The sequence below is a fragment of the Mastigoproctus giganteus genome, chromosome 6 (assembly GCF_048544385.1).
Source record: "Mastigoproctus giganteus isolate SK-2022 chromosome 6, ASM4854438v1, whole genome shotgun sequence".
NCBI classification, from domain to species: Eukaryota; Metazoa; Arthropoda; class Arachnida; order Uropygi; family Thelyphonidae; genus Mastigoproctus; species Mastigoproctus giganteus.
This window is the reverse complement of record NC_143580.1, coordinates 147,615,457-147,638,713: the sequence shown is the minus strand read 5'-3', so window position 1 is coordinate 147,638,713 and position 23,257 is coordinate 147,615,457. Positions and strand designations below refer to the sequence as shown.

At 38.4% G+C, this 23,257-nt stretch overlaps 1 protein-coding gene across 1 annotated transcript in view; it reads right to left on the bottom strand.

Annotated features, from left to right (window-relative positions):
- The window catches only part of LOC150084646 (transcriptional adapter 2-beta-like), a 356,600-nt gene that overhangs the window by 169,537 nt on the left and 163,806 nt on the right, over positions 1-23,257 (bottom strand). Inside the window, exon 10 of the mRNA XM_090376312.1 lies at positions 4,559-4,718. Coding sequence (XP_090232438.1) covers positions 4,559-4,718 — 160 coding nt within the window. The remainder of the gene's footprint in view (positions 1-4,558; positions 4,719-23,257) is intronic.

The window sequence follows — 23,257 nt, the reverse complement described above, 5'->3', positions numbered from 1 at the left end:
GTGATATTGTTCTTCCCAATAGACGGGACGAACATCCTTCCTCATGTAAAGCAACAATAGCGCTCTTTCTTCATGGCATAAACTGCACGTAACTCGCCATCCTGACACAAGCAAGGAATATCTGCAACTCTTGCAGAGCATGCTTATATAGCTGAAAGTAACAGCTGATACAATATTACGTCATCACCTACTTGAGTGAATCTTATCTGATGCAATCTGTAAGAAATATTGCCATATATGTACGTTATTTGGATGACAATTACAATTTTAAGGGGTGATGCACTTTCTTTGAACACCAGTGTATAAATAATTATAAGTTTATTAGTCACTAATCAACAAGAAATAACACTTTCAGGGTAAGTGATTCAACTCTGAACAGCAGATAGCCAGAGGGGACTCGAAATGAAATTAATATTACAAATATAAATAATAACAGAATGAAATTATTCCATAACTTATATACAAAACAAAATTTAACACTTTTGAGATTACATATGCAGCTAGCAGAGAAGTCTTAATTTAAGTTTGATATCATACAGAAAGCAGACACCAAATGAACACAGAAAACAACCTTCAGTTTTAATTGAACAGGTTATAATTCAAGAATATTGGCAACAAAGCTATATTGATATACTTTGTCAGCGTAACAAGCCCATAATTGATTTTGTAATTGTTTACAAGATTGGTTAGAGGAAAGATCTATCCACTGCTTAGTTCTGTTACATAATACACATAGAGAACATCTGGATTTAGTATTTTTTCTGGTCAACTGAGGCCACTTTTTTTTAAATCTAAAATGGATGGAAATGGAAGCGCTGAAGTGCAATCTTTGGAAGCGCATAATAGCCTTTACCACTAAAGCACCAATAAAACTGTACACCAACCTAACCTATATTTGGCACAAATTTAGTCTCAGTGCACATTTATTAATTAATGTTTTATTTATTGAGTAAAGGGGCCCCTAGCCAAAAAAATCTGGCAAATCCACTAGTACATATAGACATTGGTACAATATACAAATGTTAACAATATTCTTATATACATGAAACATTATACATATTAATTAATTCAATTAGCACATGACAAACATGACATACTGTGCAATCATTGCCCCGAACTCAGCTACAGCACAATGAGCTGGAAAGCAGGCTACAACAGAAACTGATGAAGAGAAAATGCCCACAGATGAGCATCACATCCTAGAGACTGATCATCGCCGGTAATCTCCAAAAGATAAACAGTTCAAGGAACAGCAATACACCAGCAGTCAGAGAGCTCAAACAGAAAGTTACTCATGTTAACCAGTAAAATCAAACTGGAAGAAGGTGTTATAGCAGAATCAAACCCAAGAAAACTGTGTTGGCAAGAAGCAGAAGTAGGCACCCACCCATGAAGGAAACAGAGTACCAACATCCAGAGCAAGGTCCACGCCTATTGCCTTTTCTTGAAACAAGAAATACTGAATGTGAGCTCTACCTTCAGTTACTTTAAGCAACTCCAGACACTAGCCACCAAGAACAAATTAGTTATAAATCTTTTTGTCCACTTAAACAATAAAAATAAAAATGCATATATAAAAGAACATTTTTATTTTATTTTTTTTTCCCTCTCCCAATTATCAATATATCTCAGTATAAAATACAGAGGTGCTAAAACCAAAAATGTCACTTCACTAAATCAATTCAAGAAACTACTAATTGAACACATCACCAGGGATGTCTGATTCAAATTACCTTCCATTCAACTCCTGGATTTTAAAAACACCAACATGGAAATAATGTACAAATGTTAAAGGAAGCAGTTGGCAAATAGTTTGTAAATTTCTGTGCATGTATCTCATCATTTTTCTTTTCTCTCCTCATTTAATTGTAAAAAATGTTCACAATGATGTTATAAGTAGTGATGCTTTTTGAAGTCTTCTGTAAAGAAATGTAAAAAAAAAAATTCCAATTTATTTATGTCTTTCCTGTTGAATATTACCTGTACAATTTCAGAACTGTACATTTTTCAATTGTATATTTGTATATTCATAATTTTTTAAGGGAACACCCCCTAAAAAGCCATTGGCTTATGTGTTCTCCCTCCCTTTTTTTGCTATTATCTCCCAAAAAAGTGTAACATAAAATAGGGATAAATAAATTATTATTATTATTATCTGCTAAAGGATTAAGTGATTGTATTATAATATTTTGGGGGTGGGGTTAGTATTTTAATGTATACAACACATACAGCCAGGGATATGATAATGCCTCAAACATAAAGGGTAAGAATAATGGTTTCCAAAAAAAAAAAAAAATTTTTTTTTTTTTTGGGAGTGTTCAAAAATAATTTATTACATAATTTGTTTAGGGCAATACCCTCAGGTTACGAAAAAGTTAACTAACGTATAAGTTTTTGTTATAGCATCATGTTTATACATAGCCAACTACTAAATAATTACAAAATTGGCATCATTTAAGTGTATCTCATATTGTGAATGCCTTCACAATGAGTTACCATGGTACTGCATTACCTCAAATAAGTAACGCTTCTCTAATAGAGAAGACTACTGTTACTTATTCTCGGCAGATGCCACCACCCAGAGAACATAATAATAATAAAAATAATAATTTTTATTTCTTCTTCTTCACAATGTTGGCAAGTTTTACAAAAACAAATAGCTAAACTCACATTGAAGCTGTTTTATGATAAATGATGGGAAAATCGTGTTAAAGCTATCAAACCTTTGTGATTTTTCTTAGAAAATATTTATGATACCTTATACAATATAGTATCAGTTTCATATCAAGGCTTAAATACTAAACAAGCAAGCATATTTAGCAACAAAATTAACTTAATTCAAATATATATGTTCAATTATAATAACATTTTAGTAAACGTTAATGTCATAAACAAAATTTTATAAAAATCTGATATGAATATTCAAAACCATTTAGGTGAATCAAAAAATTAAATGGATGGGAGAGAATTTAGCCAATTTCTGTTCACAACTAGGATTCAATTTTCTCTCTCTCTCTCGATTGTTCTCTGACAACTACATTCTCTGCTTCCACCTTCATGATGGTGAAACTTCCAGTAATCTTGGGTACATCCACCCCACCTGTGTGCAAGACCTCAAACACTGCACTATTCTGGAGGTGACCACACAGATGTGACATTCATCACACAGAGAAATATTGTTCCTCTGTGTCACTAAAGAATACTAGGTGGTAGATGACTCTCATCACCTGGTGCATCTCATCATCACTTTCCTTATTGGAGACTTGAATCAGAGAAGGCCACATTTAGTCTTCAGAGCAAAAAAGCTCCACTAATATATATTTCTTCTATAATGAAGTTATGATGGGCATCATGGCAAGATTCAATCTTCTTTTTATTTTGAGGGCACAGCCTACAACAATTTTTGCAGGCGAGCTGCTAGATAATCCATCAGACCAAACCTAGCTGATCCAGAAGCCTCTAAGAGGTATTTGGATCAGCTAGTGTATAAACTCTCAGCCTCTGCTCTGCCAGCTAATGACTGGAGGGAGTCAGAGTAGTGTGTATGCAGGAGGCATTGTTGAAGCCATATTATATCAAAGAACTAGGTATATTCTTGCTGTGTGTATAGTGTTAATTGTAATGAGGCTCCGAGGGGGTTCCCCCAACTCTGCTCTTGCTGTTTGTATGCCATATCCAAAAATTTCATTACTTCTTACAACATGTTCCCCATTTTCTACTTTTACTTTATATAGGCTCAAGGGGTAGAATTTTTCTCAACCTGGTCTGTGCTTGTTAACAGGACAGACTGCTTCTACAGGGATGGGATACACTCAAACAGAAAGAGTGCAAGAATATTTGCTGATGCTATCAAGGCAGAGTGAGGTGGGTCATAAAACTGCTAGCTTGGGGGGGGGGATACACAGACTAATAGATTAACAGTAACCGCTGGCAGAGGTAAAAGTGATTCTTGCACTACTTCTATAGAAATGCAATTGAGCAGCAGCCTGGAAAGCAAGGTAATGAGGATTTCCAGGACTTCTGGGAGTCATAGTGAAACTTGTTATTTGGTTTTTAGAGAATATGCGGTGGTCATTCCCTGATCTTTCTGCATCCTCCGTATTTGGTGGTGTCGGGCTCGAACCCCGGTCTAATCAAGAAGTGTGTGCTACGCACTGCTGCTCCTTTCCACCTGGCTACGGAGGCACCATATAGTGAATAATATTTTATTATGGAGAGTCCATCGTAAAGTGTTTTGATTATATAGTGGACCAATCGCAAACAGGGGTCCATTGTACTTAGATATGGTGCCTATTCAAAAGCCTATATTTGGTTTATTATTTTTATAAACCAAATATTATTTGATTTATAAAAATAATAAACCAAAATTAAACTCAAAGCAAATACTAAAAATACAACACATTTATCTAGTTTTACAAAAGAGCAATGAACTAAACACTCATATAATGTTCTCAAAGAATTACATAAAATATATTGTATGACTTTTACAATAAACCTTTCGTTCAATATTACTTGTGGAAAATAAGTATAAATGTTCTAAAATTGAGACTGAACTTACTTTTCATCTCGTAGTGTTTTCTTTTTAGAACTCTGTAGTTTCTGTTTGTTTGAACAGTTATAAAACTGACTAACTAGATTATACTCCTTGACGATTTTTTTCCTTCGTGACCTCTCCCGTAACTTTCTTGAAAACATATCAATCTGAGCTAACTTTAATGCTGAAAAAATACATTCTTAGTATTAGTACCATAAGCAAGTCCAAAATACTACTAAATATAGGACCACAGGTAACAGTGGTCCTATATTCATATGAAATGGAATTCCAAATTTCACAAATTTAATAAACAGAATTTTTCACTTGTGCAAATTTTGTCATTAACATCAATCCATCAACGTAACTAATTATAAATTGACACAGTATTTGAACTGTTCAACATTTTAACTTTCATAAATTTTTAAGCACTACGTCTTCTGACAAATAAACATTTATTAGCTTATAGTTAGAGACAGTATTATGCACATTACTGAATAAACTGCAATTTCCCTATTAAAGCAGGACAGTGTTGTTCATTTAATAAGTGCAGTACAGAGACAACTTATGAAAATGAATAGTGCTCTGTAGGTTAGAACGTTGATTCCATAATAATTTCCTTTTCGATTTACCTACTGAAACAGGAATGTGTTGTTCATTTAATATGATGCAGTGCAGCAATAACTTGTTATGAAATAAGCAGTGCTATGTGCGTAAGAACATAGGACTGTTCCATTCCATTTGAGTGTTTTTTCTTCAATTCTTAATTTTCCCAATTATAACCCTAGCTATGTAATGTATTCAACTGAATGGCATGATGTACAGGAAAAGTAAGATATTAAGAAAACAAAACTCAAACCAAAATGGGAAGTTTGTGCATTTTCTTCAAATTTTTAATTATGGTAAATAGGTAGCTCTAACATAAAACTAGATGGCATAAAACGTATCACTGCATTCAGGAATCTATTAGATAGTCTAGTCTTGAGAATTATTTAATTAAATTTATTAATCTTATTAATGTTCATTGTTAATCAATAGCACAGCAACGGGCATAAAGTAGCAGGAATGCTGTGACTCGGAGGAGAACCGATGGGGGAAATTCTCCAACACATTACAGCCTAAAAAACTGTGCAACTTGTTGTTGTTGTTTTTTTGGTTTTTAGGAGCATTAGCAACTAAGGCCATATTGCTCCGGGAATATGCGGTGGTCATTCCCTGACCTTTCCGCTTCCTCCAAATTTGGTGGTGACAGGCTCGAACCCCGGTCTAATCAAGAAGCGTGTGCTATACACTGTTGCTCCTTCCCACCTGGCTACAGAGGTGCCAATGTGACTTGTGAAATGGTTGTGGGACTTTCTGGAACAGGACATGATCTAGCCAAGGAGGATGTCTTTGTGTGTGCTAGGTGTAGAGAGTGTCAAGAAATTAAGCACCAAGTCATGGGCGCTTATGATGATTTGAAGAGTCGCGTATATACTCTCAAAAGTATTAAAGTGGGGGGGAGACCCATCAAGCTCTCAGCTGCCCAACTCAACGACAGAGCTCACTCTTCTGCATCAGGCAACACAGCGGCAATCTCCAAGGCAGAATGCACTAGTCTCACAGGAGTTAGTTACTGTCAGTGACTAATTTGTCAGGGAGATGGGTAATATATTGTGTAAAAAGGATAGGTGGAATAGGACCAGGGTATGTCTGCCAGGGGAAAAAGTTGATGATGATGTACAGAAGATATCTTTTAAGGGCAAAAAAGAATGATATCATTGTACATTTCAGCACTAATGACATTAAGAGTATTATTTATTTATTTAAAAAGTACAGGTAAATGTTGAAAAAAAGTCGTGAGTTAGGGTTAAATTGTCTGTCAAAGTGTCTGCAATTCTGCCCACACATGATAGTTTTGTTGTTGTTGATATGGAGGTTTGATGGCGCATAAGCTACTTTGGCTATAATGCGCCTATTCATTTATAATAAAAAGAAATGATAAAGTTCCATAAATTCAGAATTGATTAAAAAGTCCAGTTTGCTTTAAGAAGTTGAAAAATTGGGAAATATCTGCGTCATCTCCAATGAGATTCTCTAAAGTTATTGGTCTACGAAGATTAATCAGTGATAGTAGGGTTGAAGTTCTGTCTTGTTCATAGTAAGGGCAGTCAATCAGAATGTGTTTAATACTCAGATTTATATTACAAAGTGGACACTGTGGCGGGTCATTCCCTGTGAGTAAATACAGGTGGGTCAGGTAAGTATGTCCTATTCTTACCCTTGAAAGGACTACCTCTTCTCGTCTTGATGTGCGGACACTAGAGCGCCAAATTTTTGGATCATGTTTAAATTGAAATAGTTTATTATTAATTTGAGAGTGCCATATTGCTGTCCATTTTGACAGGCATGCAGCCTGAATGGTTAATGCAAAATCTGATGGCGGAACAGGGATATCAGTTAAGTCGAAGCTAGTTGGATTTTTTGCAGCTTTATCAGCCAGTTCATTGCCCAAAATGCCAGAATGAGCTGGAATCCAGCAGAAGGTGACCAGTTGATGGCGTTCTTCAATTTTCAGTAATATGCTTTTTATTTCGTCTAGAACAGGGTGTACTTTATTTAAGGAGTTACATAAAGCCAAGATTGAGCTGAGTGAATCAGTGTAAATAACATATTTTAAAGCACAGTCAGAAGAGAGATTCTGTAAAGCTAGTTTGATAGCATATAATTCAGCTGAGAAGATACTGAATTCGGATGGCAAGGATGCTGAAATAACGGTATTTGGAAACACTGCAGCTGCTCCAACGTTTGAATTAGATTTAGAGCCGTCTGTATAAATTGGAGAGAAGTCAAAGTATCTTTGAATGTGAGCTTCGTGAAGTTGTTTGATATTTGATGTTTGTAAAATGTTCTTACCCCATTGAGAGAGGTAGGTGTCACAGGTCGGTATAGGTGGTGGAACCCATGGTGGTTGAGGACAAGTTGTTGTCTGTTGCACAGAAAGGATGGGAACATTCCAAATTTGCATCAGTTCGAGAAGGCGAAGACCAGCTGGCTTTACTACGCTTGGTTTATTTCTGAAAAGGTTTTCTAATTGTGGATTGAACAGGTATGACTGGGTCGGATGCATGGCACAGCTTTGTATCTTGACAGCATAGTTCAATAACAGTGTTTTCCTACGTAAAGTTAGTGGGGGTTCATGGGCATCAATGTAGAGACTATGTGCTGGTGATGTTCTGAAAGCACCGAGTGAAAGTCTCAAGGCACTGTGTTGAATTGGATCAAGCCAACGCAATGCACTCAATCTGGCTGAATCATAGATGGGAGCTCCATAATCAAGACGGGATCTGATTAATGCACGGTACAGCCGAAGCAGAGATGTACGATCTGCGCCCCATGTTTGGGAGGATAAAGCTCTGAGTATATTTAACTTTTTTAGACAGGAAGTACGTACATTTTTAATGTGGTCTATAAAATTTAACTTATTATCAAATGTTAATCCTAGAAATCTGATGCTATTAGTGACCGGGATGGAGACATTATAAATTTGAAGTTCAGGATCCAGATGAAGTTTGCGCTGTCTACAAAAATGGATGGCAACTGTTTTCTGCTGCGAGAGTCGATATCCGTTGAGGCTGGCCCACTGTTGAATTTTATTAAGTGATATCTGGAGCTGCCGTTCAATAGACCTCATATTTTGGGAATGGCAGGAGATAGAAAGATCATCTGCATAAAGGTAGGTCTCAACTGTATTTGGAAGCTGATTGGTGATGGAATCTATTCTAAGAGCAAACAAAGTGGCACTCAGTACTGATCCCTGTGGCACTCCTTCTTCCTGTATAAACGTTTTGGAGAGGGCATCTTGGTACTGAACTTGAAACGATCTAGTACGTAGGAAGTTCTGAACAAAAATAGGAAGGTTGCCTCGCAAACCAAGAGAGTAAAGATCACTAAGTATGCCATGCCGCCAGGTAGTGTCAAAAGCCTTCTCGATATCTATTGAAACCATTACAAGATGTTCACGTTTAACAAAGGCATTTCGAATGGCGAATTCAGCTTTGACCATAAGATCTAAGCATGACCTATTTTTACGAAAGCCATATTGGCTATGGCTCATTAGATGTTGTGACTCAATGATCCATACGAGTCTTCTGTGGACAATTTTTTCAAGGATTTTGCTCAGACAGCTTGATAGAGAGATCGGTCTATAGCTATAGGGGTTAGTTGGATCTTTCCCAGGTTTTAGGAATGCCAAAACAGTAGAGTGGTGCCAAGAATTTGGAAAAACGTTTTCTAAAAATATACGATTGTAAAAAACCAGAAGCAGTCTTAAAGCTTTGTCATCGAGATGTTGAAGCATGACATAATAAATCCCATCTGGCCCGGCTGCACCATTGTGGGCTGTTCTAATGGCATGCAGAAGTTCAAAGTATTGCAGAGGTTTGTTATATGGAAGAGTACATGCGGTTTGAAATTTTATGGCATGCTTTTCTCTAGTGTTTTTAATTCGTTGGAATGATGTAGGATATGCTGATGCCGCTGATATTTCAGCAAAAGTATTGCCCAAAGCATTAGCAATATCTAAGGAATTGGATAGATCTTGCCCTTTCCAGGAGAGGATTGGAGATGGTATAGTAGGAAACTTACCAGATAACTGTCTAATTTTTTTCCATATAGTTTTCGGATCAGTGTTTCTGTTAAAGGTCGATGCAAAACGGGTCCAGGATTCTTTCTTAGCTTGCTTTTGTACAAATCGTGCTTTTGCTCTTAGCTTCTTATAATTAATGAGATTGGTTGTGGTTGGACATCGCCGAAATAAATTCCAGGCTTTGATTTTTGCTTTCTTTGCTTTTGTGCACTCATCATTCCACCAATAATTATAATGCTTGCGATCAGGGGGGTTTGATAATGGTATTGTGTCCTTGGCCACTTTTAGGAGATGTGATGTGATGTAGTCTGTTACATTATCAATATTTTGGAGCTGGATTTTTTCCTCGTCAAGAGAGATTGATGATCGAAATTTTGCCCAGTTTGCGCGAACGAATTTCCATTTCCTGCGGAGCTTGTTTGATGGAGTCTGTGACATTAAAACATTGCATATGATTGGAAGGTGGTCACTGCCCATTGGATCATTTAAAACGTCCCACTCTATGGTTGGAAAGAGTATTGGAGAACAAATTGAGAGATCTATTGCTGAGGTGTGTCCAGTTGGGAGTTGTATGTGAGTGTGCGTACCAGTATTGAGTAAGGTGAGGTTTTGTGACTCTAGAAAGCTTTCAACGAGTCGACCACGTGTGTCTAGTTTAGGATCGCCCCATAAGGGGTGGTGCCCATTAAAATCCCCTAATATACAGAGAGGTGGAGGTATCTGTATGAATAGATCTTCAAGATCTTTTAAACAATAAGTATGGTTTGGTGGTAGGTATATTGAAACAACTGTTATTGAAATATTCAGAGTTATATGAACAGCAACAGCTTCTATTTCAGTTTGAAGTGGAATATGTTTAGTTGGGATCTTTGAGTTTATCAGGATTGCTACACCACCATGGGCAGCATTTGCTGTGTTACGATCTCTTCGATAAAGACAATAGTTTTTTATTGAAGGAGAAATTTGCGAGGTTAGGTAAGTTTCCTGAAGACAAAGGGCAACTGGAGAATATCGGCTAATTAGATCACGGATATCATCTGTGTTGCAACGAAAGCCTCTGCAGTTCCATTGTAAAATACAAGGCATTATTTGTGTTTTATTGAAGGAGCTGTATCTGACTGTTTTTTGAAGGTTACTGGCTTATGACGCTCTAATTTAGTTTTATCTTTTTTAGAGAAAACTGGTCGACCTGTGTCCATTTCTTCTTCTGCATGGATTTCTAGAGGGGGATCATCCTGTATGGATGTGCCATCTGTGTCCATGGTTGTGTCCTGAAAATTTTTTACTACATTTGCGTTTGAACTATGAGATGTGGTATCTATGACCGGAGTAGGTGATGCCGCTGGTATTGTCAGAGGAGTATTATTGGCTTGGTCAGAGAACTTGGATTGTTGCTTAGAAAGAACATTTCTAGCCCAATCAGAAATTGATTTGTTAGTGGGAACTGTTACATCAGTTTGAGTGGAGACGGTCTGATATTTTTTCACAGCATTGGCATAGGTCATATTTTTGGTTATAGTTGGAGCAACTAATTTTCTCGCTTCTGGGTAACTTACTTTGTTCTCAACCTTGTATTTTACTATTTTTTTCTCGGTTTTCCACTTTTCGCATGTCTCGGAATATGCAGGATGGTCACCTTTGCAATTTGGGCAGGTCATTTTTGTAGCTGTACAGTTACTTTGTATGTGATCTGCAGATCCACAATTAGGGCAGACAGGAACTCCTCTGCATACAGTTTGTGAGTGGCCATACTTCTGACATTTGTAACACCTTAAAGGGTTTGGAATGTAAGGCCGGATTCGGCAAAGTAAATAACCTGCTTTTACAGAGGAGGGTAAGTTGGGTGTATTGAAGGTGAGAATAATGTTTCTTGTAGGTGTAAGTACATTATCTTTTTTGATCATTATTCGTCTTGCTTCAATTACGTGTTGTCCCTGCAGCTCTTGGGTTATTTCTTCCTCAGTAACGTTTAATAAGTCCCAACTGGATATCACACCTTTAGATGAATTTAAGGTTGTGTGCGGGGATATTTTAGCTGGAATTCCAGCAAAACTTGTCAGTTGTAACAGCTTCTCAGAATGTCTGTGGTTGGTGGTTTCTACTAGTAAGTCTCCTGATTGCAGTCTCTTCACCATCTTGGGAGATCCTGCAATACCCTCCAGATGTTTTTGTATGACAAACGGAGACAATTTATTAATGGGCTGACTAGTAAGAGAGTGGATAATTAAGAACGATGGGCAAGGTTGCTCCATCCGATCAGTCTTTTGTCTCTTTGGATTTTCGTTCTCAATATCCTGCTGATGGTCTGTGTTTGCCATGTTTGCTCCTTTTAGCCCTTGGCAAGTGGACTTGCTTGCCAAGATTTCCGGCCCCGCCACGGGGAGGCAGGAGCAGTGCCGCTAGGAGGCCAAGCGGTTAAAGTGTTAGTTCGTTAGTGGAAATAGAAATATATGGATAAATAAAGAAAGGTGAGTTTCCTTTCTCTGTTCTAACTTGTGGCTTTTAAGTGTAGAACGATATAGAAATAAAGCTGCTAATAGAAACGTAGGAAATTAGAAAAAACTTTAATCGCTTTTGATGAGCACTCTGTTTTCGCAGAAAAATCGCTTGACCTCGAATTCGCTTGGCACCCGGGGCCCACACATGATAGGAGGGAGTTCATGATGAGAGCCTTGTCAATCAACTCGTCCCTAGAGAGATTGTGCAAAGCTTGTAAAGTAGAATTTTTCTCAGTGTAGTCTGTACTTGTTAACTGCTTCTACAGGGATGGGATACACGTAAATAGAAGGGGTGCAAGAGTGTTTGCTGATGCTATCAAGGCAGTGTTAAGTGGGTCGGAAAACTGTTGCTGAGTGGGATACACGGACTAATAGATTAACAGTAGCCACTGGCAGAAGTGAAAGTGATCCTTGCACTGCTTCTATTACAATATGCAGCGGTTTGGAGGGTGGGGTGCTGGGAGTCATCATGAAACAAATAAATAGGGCTGTGTTATGGTTACTAAGAATAAGAACAGGTGCATGTATACTTGCATGTACACCAATGCTAGGAGTATAGTAAATAAATTTGATGAATTTCAACTGTTGGTCAAGACATCAGAGGTGGATATTGTTTGGATATCAGAGACATGGTGTCATGCAGAACTAGAATTTGGAGAGTACAATGTGTACAGAAAGGACAGACGGGATAGGAAGGGAGGAGGGGTTATGCTGTTAATTAAAAAACATAAAATCTAAGTGCATCCAGTTGACATAAATGGAAAGTGCAACATTGAGTCAGTTTGGTGTGACCTAAGCATGGGGAAGGCAAAAATGAGAGTAGGAGTGTGTTATAGGCCTAATGAATTGTTTGTTTGTTTGTTATTTGGTTTTTAGGAGCATTAGCAACTAAGGCCATATTGCTCCGGGGATATGTGGTGGTCGTTCCCTGACCTATCCGCATCCTCTGTATTTGGTGGGCACGGGCGCAAACCCCGGTCTAATCAAGCATGTGCTATGCACTGCTGCTCCTGCCCACCTGGCTATGGAGCCGCATAATGAATCAAATGAGTACGATGAACGATTGTATGGGGAAATAGAGAGGGCCAGTAAATCAGATTGTATTATAATGGGGGATTTTAACTTCCCAGACATTGAACGGAACTTGTGGGTTGGTCACTCACACACTAGCAAGACTTTTGTGGATTTATTGAATAATTGTTTTCTGCAGCAGCATGTTCGAGAGGCAACCAGAGAGAGTAATACTCTTGATCTGGTTATCAGTAGATAATTCACAGTGATTATTCGTGCATTAAGAATTTGCAGATAAAGGAATGACAAGATGGCAGTGATCACAGTGTACTGATGTGGGATTTACTTAAAGATATCAATACTATCAGGGGCAAAGGGAAACGTTTTTGCTTTCGTAAATGTGACTACAGTGGTCTCAGATGGTTTCTAAATTCTATATAGTGGGACCAACTGATGATGTTACCAACAGCAAATTCTAAATGGGAAGCATTCAAGGAATTAATCATGGCAGCTACTAGGCTTTTCATACCAGTTAAGAAATATTGTTCAAGGCTTAGGCCTAAATGCATGTAAGATGAACTGTTTGTTATTTGTTTGTTAGCATTAGCATTAGTAGAGGCATTTGATGCAAGAAAGCAAGCTTATGCAGTATCAGCCAAAAAAAAAAAAAAAAAAAACCACTTCCACTTCACCCCTCTGTTCGTTCAAAATACCTGTCCAGCTGAGCCTTAAACTTATTTAGGCTATCAACTTCCACGACAAGGGATGGAAGTCTGTTCCACCAACCAACCACCCGCTGGCTAAAGGCAAATTTCCGCACGTCTATCCTACATCTGTCTTTCCTCAATTTGAATTTATGCCCTCTCAGGTGATTATTCTGAGCGAGAGGAAGAATCCCATCAGCATTGAGCATGCTCAAACCATTCAAGGCTTTATACACCTCTATCAGATCACCTCGCTGGTGCCTAGTCTCCAGACACTGTAATTTGTAAAACTTAAGCCTTTCTTCGTAAGAGCACCCTTTGTTCCATTCACTAATCTTGTTGCCCTTCTCTGTACTCGTTCCAGCAGCTCTTCATCCTTCTTGAAATGAGGCCTCCAGACCTGTATACAGTACTCTAGGTGTGGCCTGACCATTGCCTTATACAAGGGAATAATCACCTCCTTATCCCTGCTAAAAAAATTCCTATATATCATTGACAATACCCCATGAGCTACTCTTGCAGCCCGTCTGCACTGCTCAGAGAACTTCAAATCTGGTTGCACAACCTCCCCCAGGTCCCTTTCATTCTCTACCACTGTCAGTGTAGTACCACAGAGTTGATACGTTGCTCTGGAGTTGCTGTTTCCCATGTGTAGTACTTTACATTTGTCAATGTTAAACTTCGTTTGCCACCTCTCAGCCCATCTGCTCAACCTTTCCAGATCCTGTTGCAGCAGCATAGTGTCAGTAGTGTCCTTGACAACCCTGCCTACCTTTGTATCGTCTGCAAACTTGGACATTAAGCTTGATATACCATCATCAATATCATTTATAAATACAGAAAACAATAATGGACCCAACACTGAGCCCCGAGGGACTCCACTAATAACATTAGTCCACGACGAGCAGTGTCCATTGATTACCATTCTCTGTCTTCTCCCCCTCAGCCACCCCTTTATCCACAACAGCAATTTGCCTCCAATGTCACACTGCTCTAATTTGCACAGCAGTCTTCCATGTGCAACAGTATCAAAAGCCTTTCTAAGATCCAAGTATATAATATCAAAGTTATTCCCTGCATCCAGTTCTTTTGTGACTGCATCATAGTATCCAATCAAATTGGTCAGGCAAGACTTCCCCTTAACAAAACCATGCTGTGTCCGAGCTATAACTGAAGTCTTGTCTAAATGATCCTGCAGTGCTTCTTTAACTAGTGCCTCCATTAATTTTCCTGGAACAGAAGTTAAACTCACAGGTCTATAATTACTTGTGTCAGCCTTTGATCCTTCTTTGTGAATTGGGGTCACATTTGCACATCTCCAGTCTGTGCGTACCTCCCCTGAGTCCAAGGAAGCTCTCATAATTATGGCTAAGGGTTTGCTTACTTCCTCTGCTGGCTCCTTTAATATAACTGGATAGATCCCATCCACCCCGGGTTCCTTTCTTTTGTTTATCTTCAACAGTTTCTCCTCCACTTTACTCTCAGTTATTACAAGATTCTCTAGCTTACTGCTAGAGTTGAATACACCTCTGGCTTTCCCCTCGCTAAATAACTCCTCATGTGTGAATGTTGATGCAAAATATTCATTTAGTTTGTTAGCTACATGAGCAGGATCATCCACAGTTGACCCATCGATATCAAGTGGACCAATCTGATTCATCCCCTTCCTTCTAGATTTTACATAAGTAAAGAACTCTTTGCTGTTTTTCTTTGCATTCCTTGCCAAAGATTTCTCGTAATCTGCCTTCGCCTGCCTAACCTCCTTTGTAACTTGGTTACAGATCAACTTGTATCTATCATAGGCTTCTGTGTCATGTGTTAATATAATATGTATCCCATGCATGTTTCTTCTCTGCCATATGCCTCATTAGTTCATCTGACATCCATTTAGGCCTAAACCTTGAACAATATTTCTTAGTTGGTATGTAAAGCCTAGTAGCTTCCAAGATAAGTTCTCTGAATGCTTCCCATTTTGCATTTGCTGTTGGTAACATCATCAGTTGGTCCCACTGTATAGAATTTAAATACAGTCTCAGTCCATCGTATTTGCCTTTACGAAAGCAATAACCCTTCCCTTTACCCCTAATGGTAGTTACCTCTTTGAGTAAATCCCACTTCAGCACACTGTGATCACTGCCACCTAGTGGTTCATTTATCTGCAGATTCTTAATGCACGAAGAATCACTGCTGATAATCAAATCAAGAGTATTCCTCCCTCTAGTTGCCTCCTGAACATGCTGATGTAGAAAACAATCATCCAATAAATCCACAAAAGCCTTGCTAGTGTGTGAGTGACCAGTCCCCAAATTCCAGTCAATATCTGGGAAATTAAAATCTCCCATTATAAGACTCTCTGATTTACTGGCCCACTCTATTTCCCTGTACAGTTTCTTATTATACTCATCAGAGTCATTAGGCCTATAGCACACTCCTACTCTCAATTTTGATCTCCCAATGCTTATGGCACACCAAACTGACTCGACACTGCACTGTCCAGCGATGTCCACTAGCTTCACTTCCTTGGATTTTATGTATTTCTTAACTAATAGCATAACCCCTCCTCCCTTCCTATCCAGTTTATCCTTTCTGTAGACGTTGTACTCCCCAAATTCCAGTTCTGCATTCCTTATATATGTGCGACACCATGTCTCTGATATCCCAACAGTATCTGCCTTTGATGTTTTCAGCAATACCTCAAATTCATCAAATTTATTTACTAAACTCCTAGCATTGGTGTACACGCAACTATACATGCACTTAGCTACCCTAACACAACCCATGTGTTTACTTGTACCGCAATGAATCCCAGCAGTCTCTGAAATATCCTGCATCTTGTTTTTCAGGCTTCTGCTCATTCCAATAGAAGCAGTGCAAGAATCTCTTTCACCTCTGCCAGTGGCTACTGTTAATCTATTCGTCTTTGTCTCCCCCCAAGCTAGCAGTTTTCCGACCCACCTAACACTGCCTCGATAGCATCAGCAAATATTCTTGCACTCTTTCTATTTAAGTGTATCCCATCCCTGTAGAAGCAATCTCTCCTGTTAACAAGTACAGTCCAGGCTGAAAAAAATTCTACCCCTTGAGCCTTGCACAATCTTTCCAGGGCCGAATTGATCGACAAGGCTTTCATCATATACTCCCTCCTATCGTGTCTGGGCAGAATTGCAGACACTTTCAAATTCAACCCTATTTCACGGCTTTTTTTCAATAGTGACCTGTACTTGTTAAGCAATTCTGCCGATCTCCTACTCTTGATATCATTAGTGACAACGTGTACAACTATATCACCTTTTGTACCCTTAAAAGATGATATCTGCTCTTTGGTTTTTAGGAGCATTAGCAACTAAGGCCATATTGCTCCGGGGATATGCGGTGGTCATTCCCTGACCTTTCCGCATCCTCCATATTTGGTGGTGACGGGCTCGAACCCCGGTCTAAATCAAGAAGCGTGTGATACGCACTGCTGCTCCTTCCCACCTGGCTACGGAGGCGCCTGTAAGATGAACTAATGAGATTCGTAGCATAGAAGAAAAATGCATGGAATGAATATAAATTATCATGCGACACAGAAGACTATGGCAAATATAAGCTAGTCTGCAATCAAGTCACAAAGGTTAGGCAAATGAAGGCAGATTACGAGAAATCTTTGGCAAAGGATGCTAAGAAAAACAGCAAGGATTTCTTTACTTAGCCCTAGAAGGAAGGAAGAAAGAAGATGAATCAGATTAGTCCACTTGATATTGTTGGCCCATAATGGCCTTTAGCTCTCGTTGTGTCATAAAACCTCCAACTACAACAACAACTTGATATTGATGGTTCGACTGTTGATGATCCTGCTCAGATAGCTGACAAACTGAATGAGTAGTTTGCATCTACATTATGAAGAATTCTTTAGAGAAATGGAGGACAGAAGCTGATTAAACCCTAACAGGGAGTTTAATGATTTTCTAAAAACTGAGAGTAAAGTGGAGGAGAAATTATTGAAGTTAAACATAAGAAAGACACCTCGGGTGGATGGGATCTATCCAGTTATATTAAAGGAGGCAGCAAAGGAAGTAAGAAAACCCTTAGCCATAATTATAAGAGCATCCTTGGACTCAGGGGAATTCCCCATGGCCTGGAGATGTGCAAATGTATTCCGAATTCACAAAGGGGATCAAAGGGTGACACGAGTAATTACAGACCTGTTAGTTTAACTTCTGTTCCAGGGAAATTAATGGAGGCACTGGTTAAAGAAGCACTGCAGGATTACCTAGACAAGACCTCAATTATAGCTCGGACACAGCATGGTTTCGTTAAGGGGAAGTCTTGTTTTACCATTTTGATTGGATACTATGATGTGGCCACAATGGAACTGGATGCACAAAATTATTTTGATATCATATACTTGGATTTCAGGAAAGTGTTTGATACTGTTGCACATGGAAGACTACTGTACAAGGTGGAGCAGTATGGTGTTAATGGAAAGTTGCTACAATGGATAAAGGGGTGGTTGAGTGGGAGAAGACAGAGAGTAGTAATTAATGGATGCTGTCCGTCATGGACTAATGTTATTAGTGGAGTCCCACAGGGTTTGGTGTTGTGCCCACTGTTGTTTTGTATATTTATCAATGATATTGAGAAGGTATATCAGGCTTGATGTCCAAGTATGCAGACGATACAAGGTTGGCAGTGTTGTTAATGATAGTAATGTCAGTATGCTACTGCAATAGGATCTAGAAAAATTGGGCAGATGGGCTGAGAAGTGACAACTGAAGTTTAACATTGACAAATGCAAAGTACTGCATATGGGTAGACGTAACCCCAGAGTAACATACCAACTGTGTGGTACTACACGTAGGATGGTAAAAAATGAAAAAGACCTGGGAGTGATTGTGCAGTCAGATACAAAGTTTTCTGAGCAATGCAGACAGTCTGATAGAGCAGGTCATGGGGTATTGTTAATGATGTATAGGATCTTTGCTAGTAGGGAAAAGGAGATGATTATCCCTTTGTATAAGGCAATTGTCAGGCCATGACTTGAGTACTGTGTACAGGTCTGGAAGCCTCATTTTAGGAAGGATGTAGAGTTGCTTGAGCGAGTACAGAGAAGGGCAACAAAATTAGCGAGAGGAATGAAGGTGTCCTCTTACAAAGAAAGGCTGAAGTTTTGTAAATTGCAGTGTCTGGAGACTAGGCACCTACGAGTTGAACTGATTGAGGTGTACAAGGTCTTGAATGGTTTGAACAGGCTCAATGCTGATGGGATATTTCTGCTTGCTCAGATTAAGAACCTGAGAATTCAAATTGAGGAAAGACAGTTGTAGAATAGATTTCCAGAAGTTTGTCTTTAGCCAGCGGGTAGCTGATTGCTGGAACAAACTTCCATCTGTTGTTTTGGAAGTTGACAGCTTAAATAAATTGAAGGCTGAATTAGACAAACTTTTTTTTTTTTCCATGGCTGATACTATATAAGCTTGCTTTCTTGCATCATATGCCTCTAATAATGCTAATTGCCTCTTTGTCCCTGCCTGGAAAATTTCTCTATAGTGACAGAACCCCCCATGAATTTCAAATGGATTGAGTTTACAATCCATTTACAATACTAATACTTACTAGTACTGATACTAACACCAGATGGTAGATAACTCTCATCTACTGGTGCAATACAGTCACTTTGATTATACCGTTGGGGGGGGTTCTCGCTTTCTGTTAAAATTCAAGGTAATTATTGTAGAATTTATGTTACAGCAAGCATATTATAACGTAACAGTGTGCTACTGCAACAGGATCTAGATAATTTGGGCAGATGGGCTAAGAAGTGGCAACTGTAGTTTAATCTTGACAAATGTAAAGTACTGCATATGGGTAGAAGTAACCCCAGAGAAATATACCAACTGTATGGTACTACACTTAAGGTGGTAGAAAATGAAAAACACCTGGGAGTAATTGTGCATTCAGATATGAAGTTTTCTGAGCAATACAGACAGGTTGCCAGGGCAGGTCATGGGGTTTTGTCAATGATATATAGGAATTTTGCTAGCAGGGAAAAGGATGTGACTGTCCCTCTGTATAAGGCAATGGTTAGGCCACACCTTGAGTACTGTGTACAGGTCTGGAGGTCTCATTTTAGGAAGGATGTTGATTTGCTTGAGCATGTACAGAGAAAGCCAACAAGATTGGTGAGGAGAATGAAGGGATACTCTTACCAAGAGATACTTAAGTTCTGCAAATTGCAGTGGCTGGAGACTAGGCACCTGCACGGTGATCTGACTGAGGTGTATAGGGCCTTGAATGGGTTGAGCACGCTGAATTCTGATGGGATCCTTCCACTTGTTCACATTACGAACCTAAGGGTGCATAAATTCAAATTATGAAAAGAGATGTAGAATAGATGCGCAGAAATTTACCTTTAGTAGCGGGCGGTTAATTGCTGGAACAAACTTCCATCTGTCGTTGTGAAAGTTGATAGGTTAAATAAATTTAAGGAGGAACTGGACAGGCATTTGGAGGGAATGGTGTGATTTTTTTTTTTTGGCTGATGCTGCATACACTTGCTTTCTTGCATCACATTCCACTACTACTACTACTGGCGTCTCCGCAGCCAGGTGGGAAGGAGCAGCAGTGCATAGCACACGCTATGCACTGCTGGGGTTCGAGACCAGGGTTCGAGCTCGTCACCACCAAATACGGAGGATGCGGAAAGGTCAGGGAATGACCACCGCATATTCCCGGAGCAATATGGCCTTAGTTGCTGATGCTCCTAAAAAAAAAAAAAAAAAACAAACAACAAACAAACAAACAAACTACTACATCCACCAATTTTAAGGGAGAAGGGATCAAAGTCAAAACTAAGTTTCTATTAAAAAAAGATTTTATATATTTTAAGAAAATATTACATGCAATAATAAATATTGAACAATGGGTCTATTTAACCTTATTTTATTGACAAAAATGTTTATCTGATATCAAAACACTTCTTTTATAATTTTTTGCCTTTTATAATCACCCACTGGTGTCTCCCATATGAGATTCCGACAACAGTAGGCCAACGTATTTGGACTTCATTTTCCCTGGTACTTTTTACTATTTGAGAAATATCTTTGTGAAACCTTTCAACGTGTTCACTGGGGCCCACTTCCAAGTTTTCAGGGAAAAAGTTTACATTGGAATGTAGGAAATGAAGTTTTAACAACATGTTGCATTCCAACTGGCTGTACATTAAAATTAACTCATTCACAATTTTACTGTAATTTTGTGATTTCTCATTGCCTAAAAATTTCCAGCAGGTGTTTCCAAATGCCTTCCAGGTTCTTATTTCTGAAATGTTTAATTTATTATAGTGAATTCCTAAACTTGGAATAGCAGTTTGATTTCAGGACCTCTTTTCTGATTTGAGGAAACTTTCGCCTTTTTTGTCCATCGCTTCCACAAATATTTTTTATCAAACCTAGCTTGATGTGCAATAGAGGTAAATAGATTTTTTACTTATCCACCAAAGGAGGATGTGCTATATTTTTCTGGTGTAGTTTCTGAACAGTATCTTTTTTTTTTTAATCTGTAGTGGCAATCCTTCTCTAGGCTGTTGCACTCGTATAAAAAAGCAGCAGTATTTAACGTATCCACCTTGCAGCCCAGTCAGCAAAGCTACCACTTTTAGGTTGGCACAGATATTCCATTTGTATTCTTGACAGCATAGTTTTTGCAAAAGAATCATATGAAAAGGTTCTCATACATTTCCTTCATATGAACTGCATGGGCCAATGGTATAGATGGATAATTATTTTCATTATGGAGTAAAACTGCTTTCAAACTGACCTTGGATGCAATAAAGAGCCTCCACTGCTTGGGGACGTGCTCCAGATGTAACTCTTTCATTAATTCCTGGACACTGTTACAATAAACCAGAACTAGTTTGTCTAGTTTTTGTGGTGGAAGTGCTACTGCTGCTTGTAGAGAATACTGTCGATGGTTTCCTAACTGCAGAATACCAGATTCAAGAGTGTTTACTAGTATTTACACCAAATTGCGTGAGACTGGTACAGTTCCTAGCACTCATATTTCTTCTGAATCTGCAAATGAACAAAATGTGGATGAAATAGAACACATTCTTCAGTTGGTAGAATGTAGTCCTACTATTAGCACACAAAGAATTTCTATGCATATCAGTGTTCAACAGACAAGAGTATGGTGAACATTACGTGAGCACAACTTGTATCCATTTCACATATAGTGGGTGCAACATCTTCAACCAGGAAACAACAGCCAACAGTTGGAATTTTGTTGGCAGGTAAATGTTAATCACCAATTAATTCCATTGATACTGTTCAGCGATGAAACTACTTTCACCCGTGATGGTATCAACAACACCCATAACTCTCATAGGCGGTCAAACAAAAATCCACATGCCACTGTAGAAACAAATTTTCACCATCACTTCCCTGTAAACGTATGGTGTGGTATCATTGACAATCAGTTGATTGGCCCTGTTGTGTTACAAAATCGTCTTACAGGGCCCATTTACCTAGAATTTCTACAAAACAAACTTCCACTATTATTGTAGGATGTTCCCTTGGCTACAAGGATCAGTATGTACTTTCAGCATGATGGAGCTCTTGCACATTATACCTCTGGTGACACAATATCTAAATCAAACTTTGCCTGCACAATGGATCAGCCACGGTGGTCCCGTTCAGTGGCCACCAAGGTCTCCAGACCTCATACCATTAGATTTTTGTTTGTGGGGATGGATGAAAAGTGCAGTATACAAAGAAAAGGTGAATACAAGAGACGAATTGCTTTATCGCGTTATGGATACTGCTGCCCTTATAAAGGAACATCAAGATGACCTCAGAAGTCGTCTGACACATCATATTACCACAAGAATTACAAAATGCATTGAGGCTGGCAGTAGGATTTTCAAACATTTCTTGTGTACTGTAAAAAATTTGTTAATTATTTGTGTTTTGTACCATTCAAAAATTCAATAAATACAAACAATGTCATTTATCGTTCTTTAATACCTCTCATAATGGCTCTGTGCACATCTGTTTCAAACATCAATGGATATCTCCATATCCATTGAGAATTCAATGGATAAGGAGATACAGCTGTTTGAAATTACAAAATGCATTGAGGCTGGCAGTAGGATTTTCAAACATTTCTTGTGAACTGTAAAAAATTTGTTAATTATTTGTGTTTTGTACCATTCAAAAATTCAATAAATACAAACAATGTCATTTATCGTTCTTTAATACCTCTTATAATGGCTCTGTGCACATCTGTTTCAAACATCAATGGATATCTCCATATCCATTGAGAATTCAATGGATAAGGAGATACAGCTGTTTGAAACAGGTGTGCACAGTTTATATTTACTTTTTTACTCAGAATAATCGATGCTATAACCTCTCAAAATATTTACTATTCCTCCTGAATCACCATGTATATACCAGTAGAAGTTTCTAGAAGGTTCACAATGTTTCTAGAGAACTCCGTAGAAAGTTTTAGAACCCTCCAGAAACATCCCGACCTTTCTTCTGCACATAATAAAATTCTAAAACGTTATGGAATATTCTCGAATGTTGTAGAAAGCTCCGGAATGTTCTAGGAAAAAGAATAATAATAATAAATAGATAAAATAGAAGATGGAAAAAAAGATTAAATGACTGAAAACCAACTACAGATCTTGGAGAACTTTTTAAGCACATATCTGAGTTTTGAATGTATTTCCTATGAGAATCTGTCGAAATTATTTCAGGAAGGAAACTGATGCCGACCAGTGTTATTGGAGACCTGAAGTGGCGAAACCCATGTTTAGTCTCCAAGCAAAGTTTCCAACATTACTATTCATACTAATATAACATAACACTAATAATATAATATAATGTTAGGCGCCTCCGTAGCC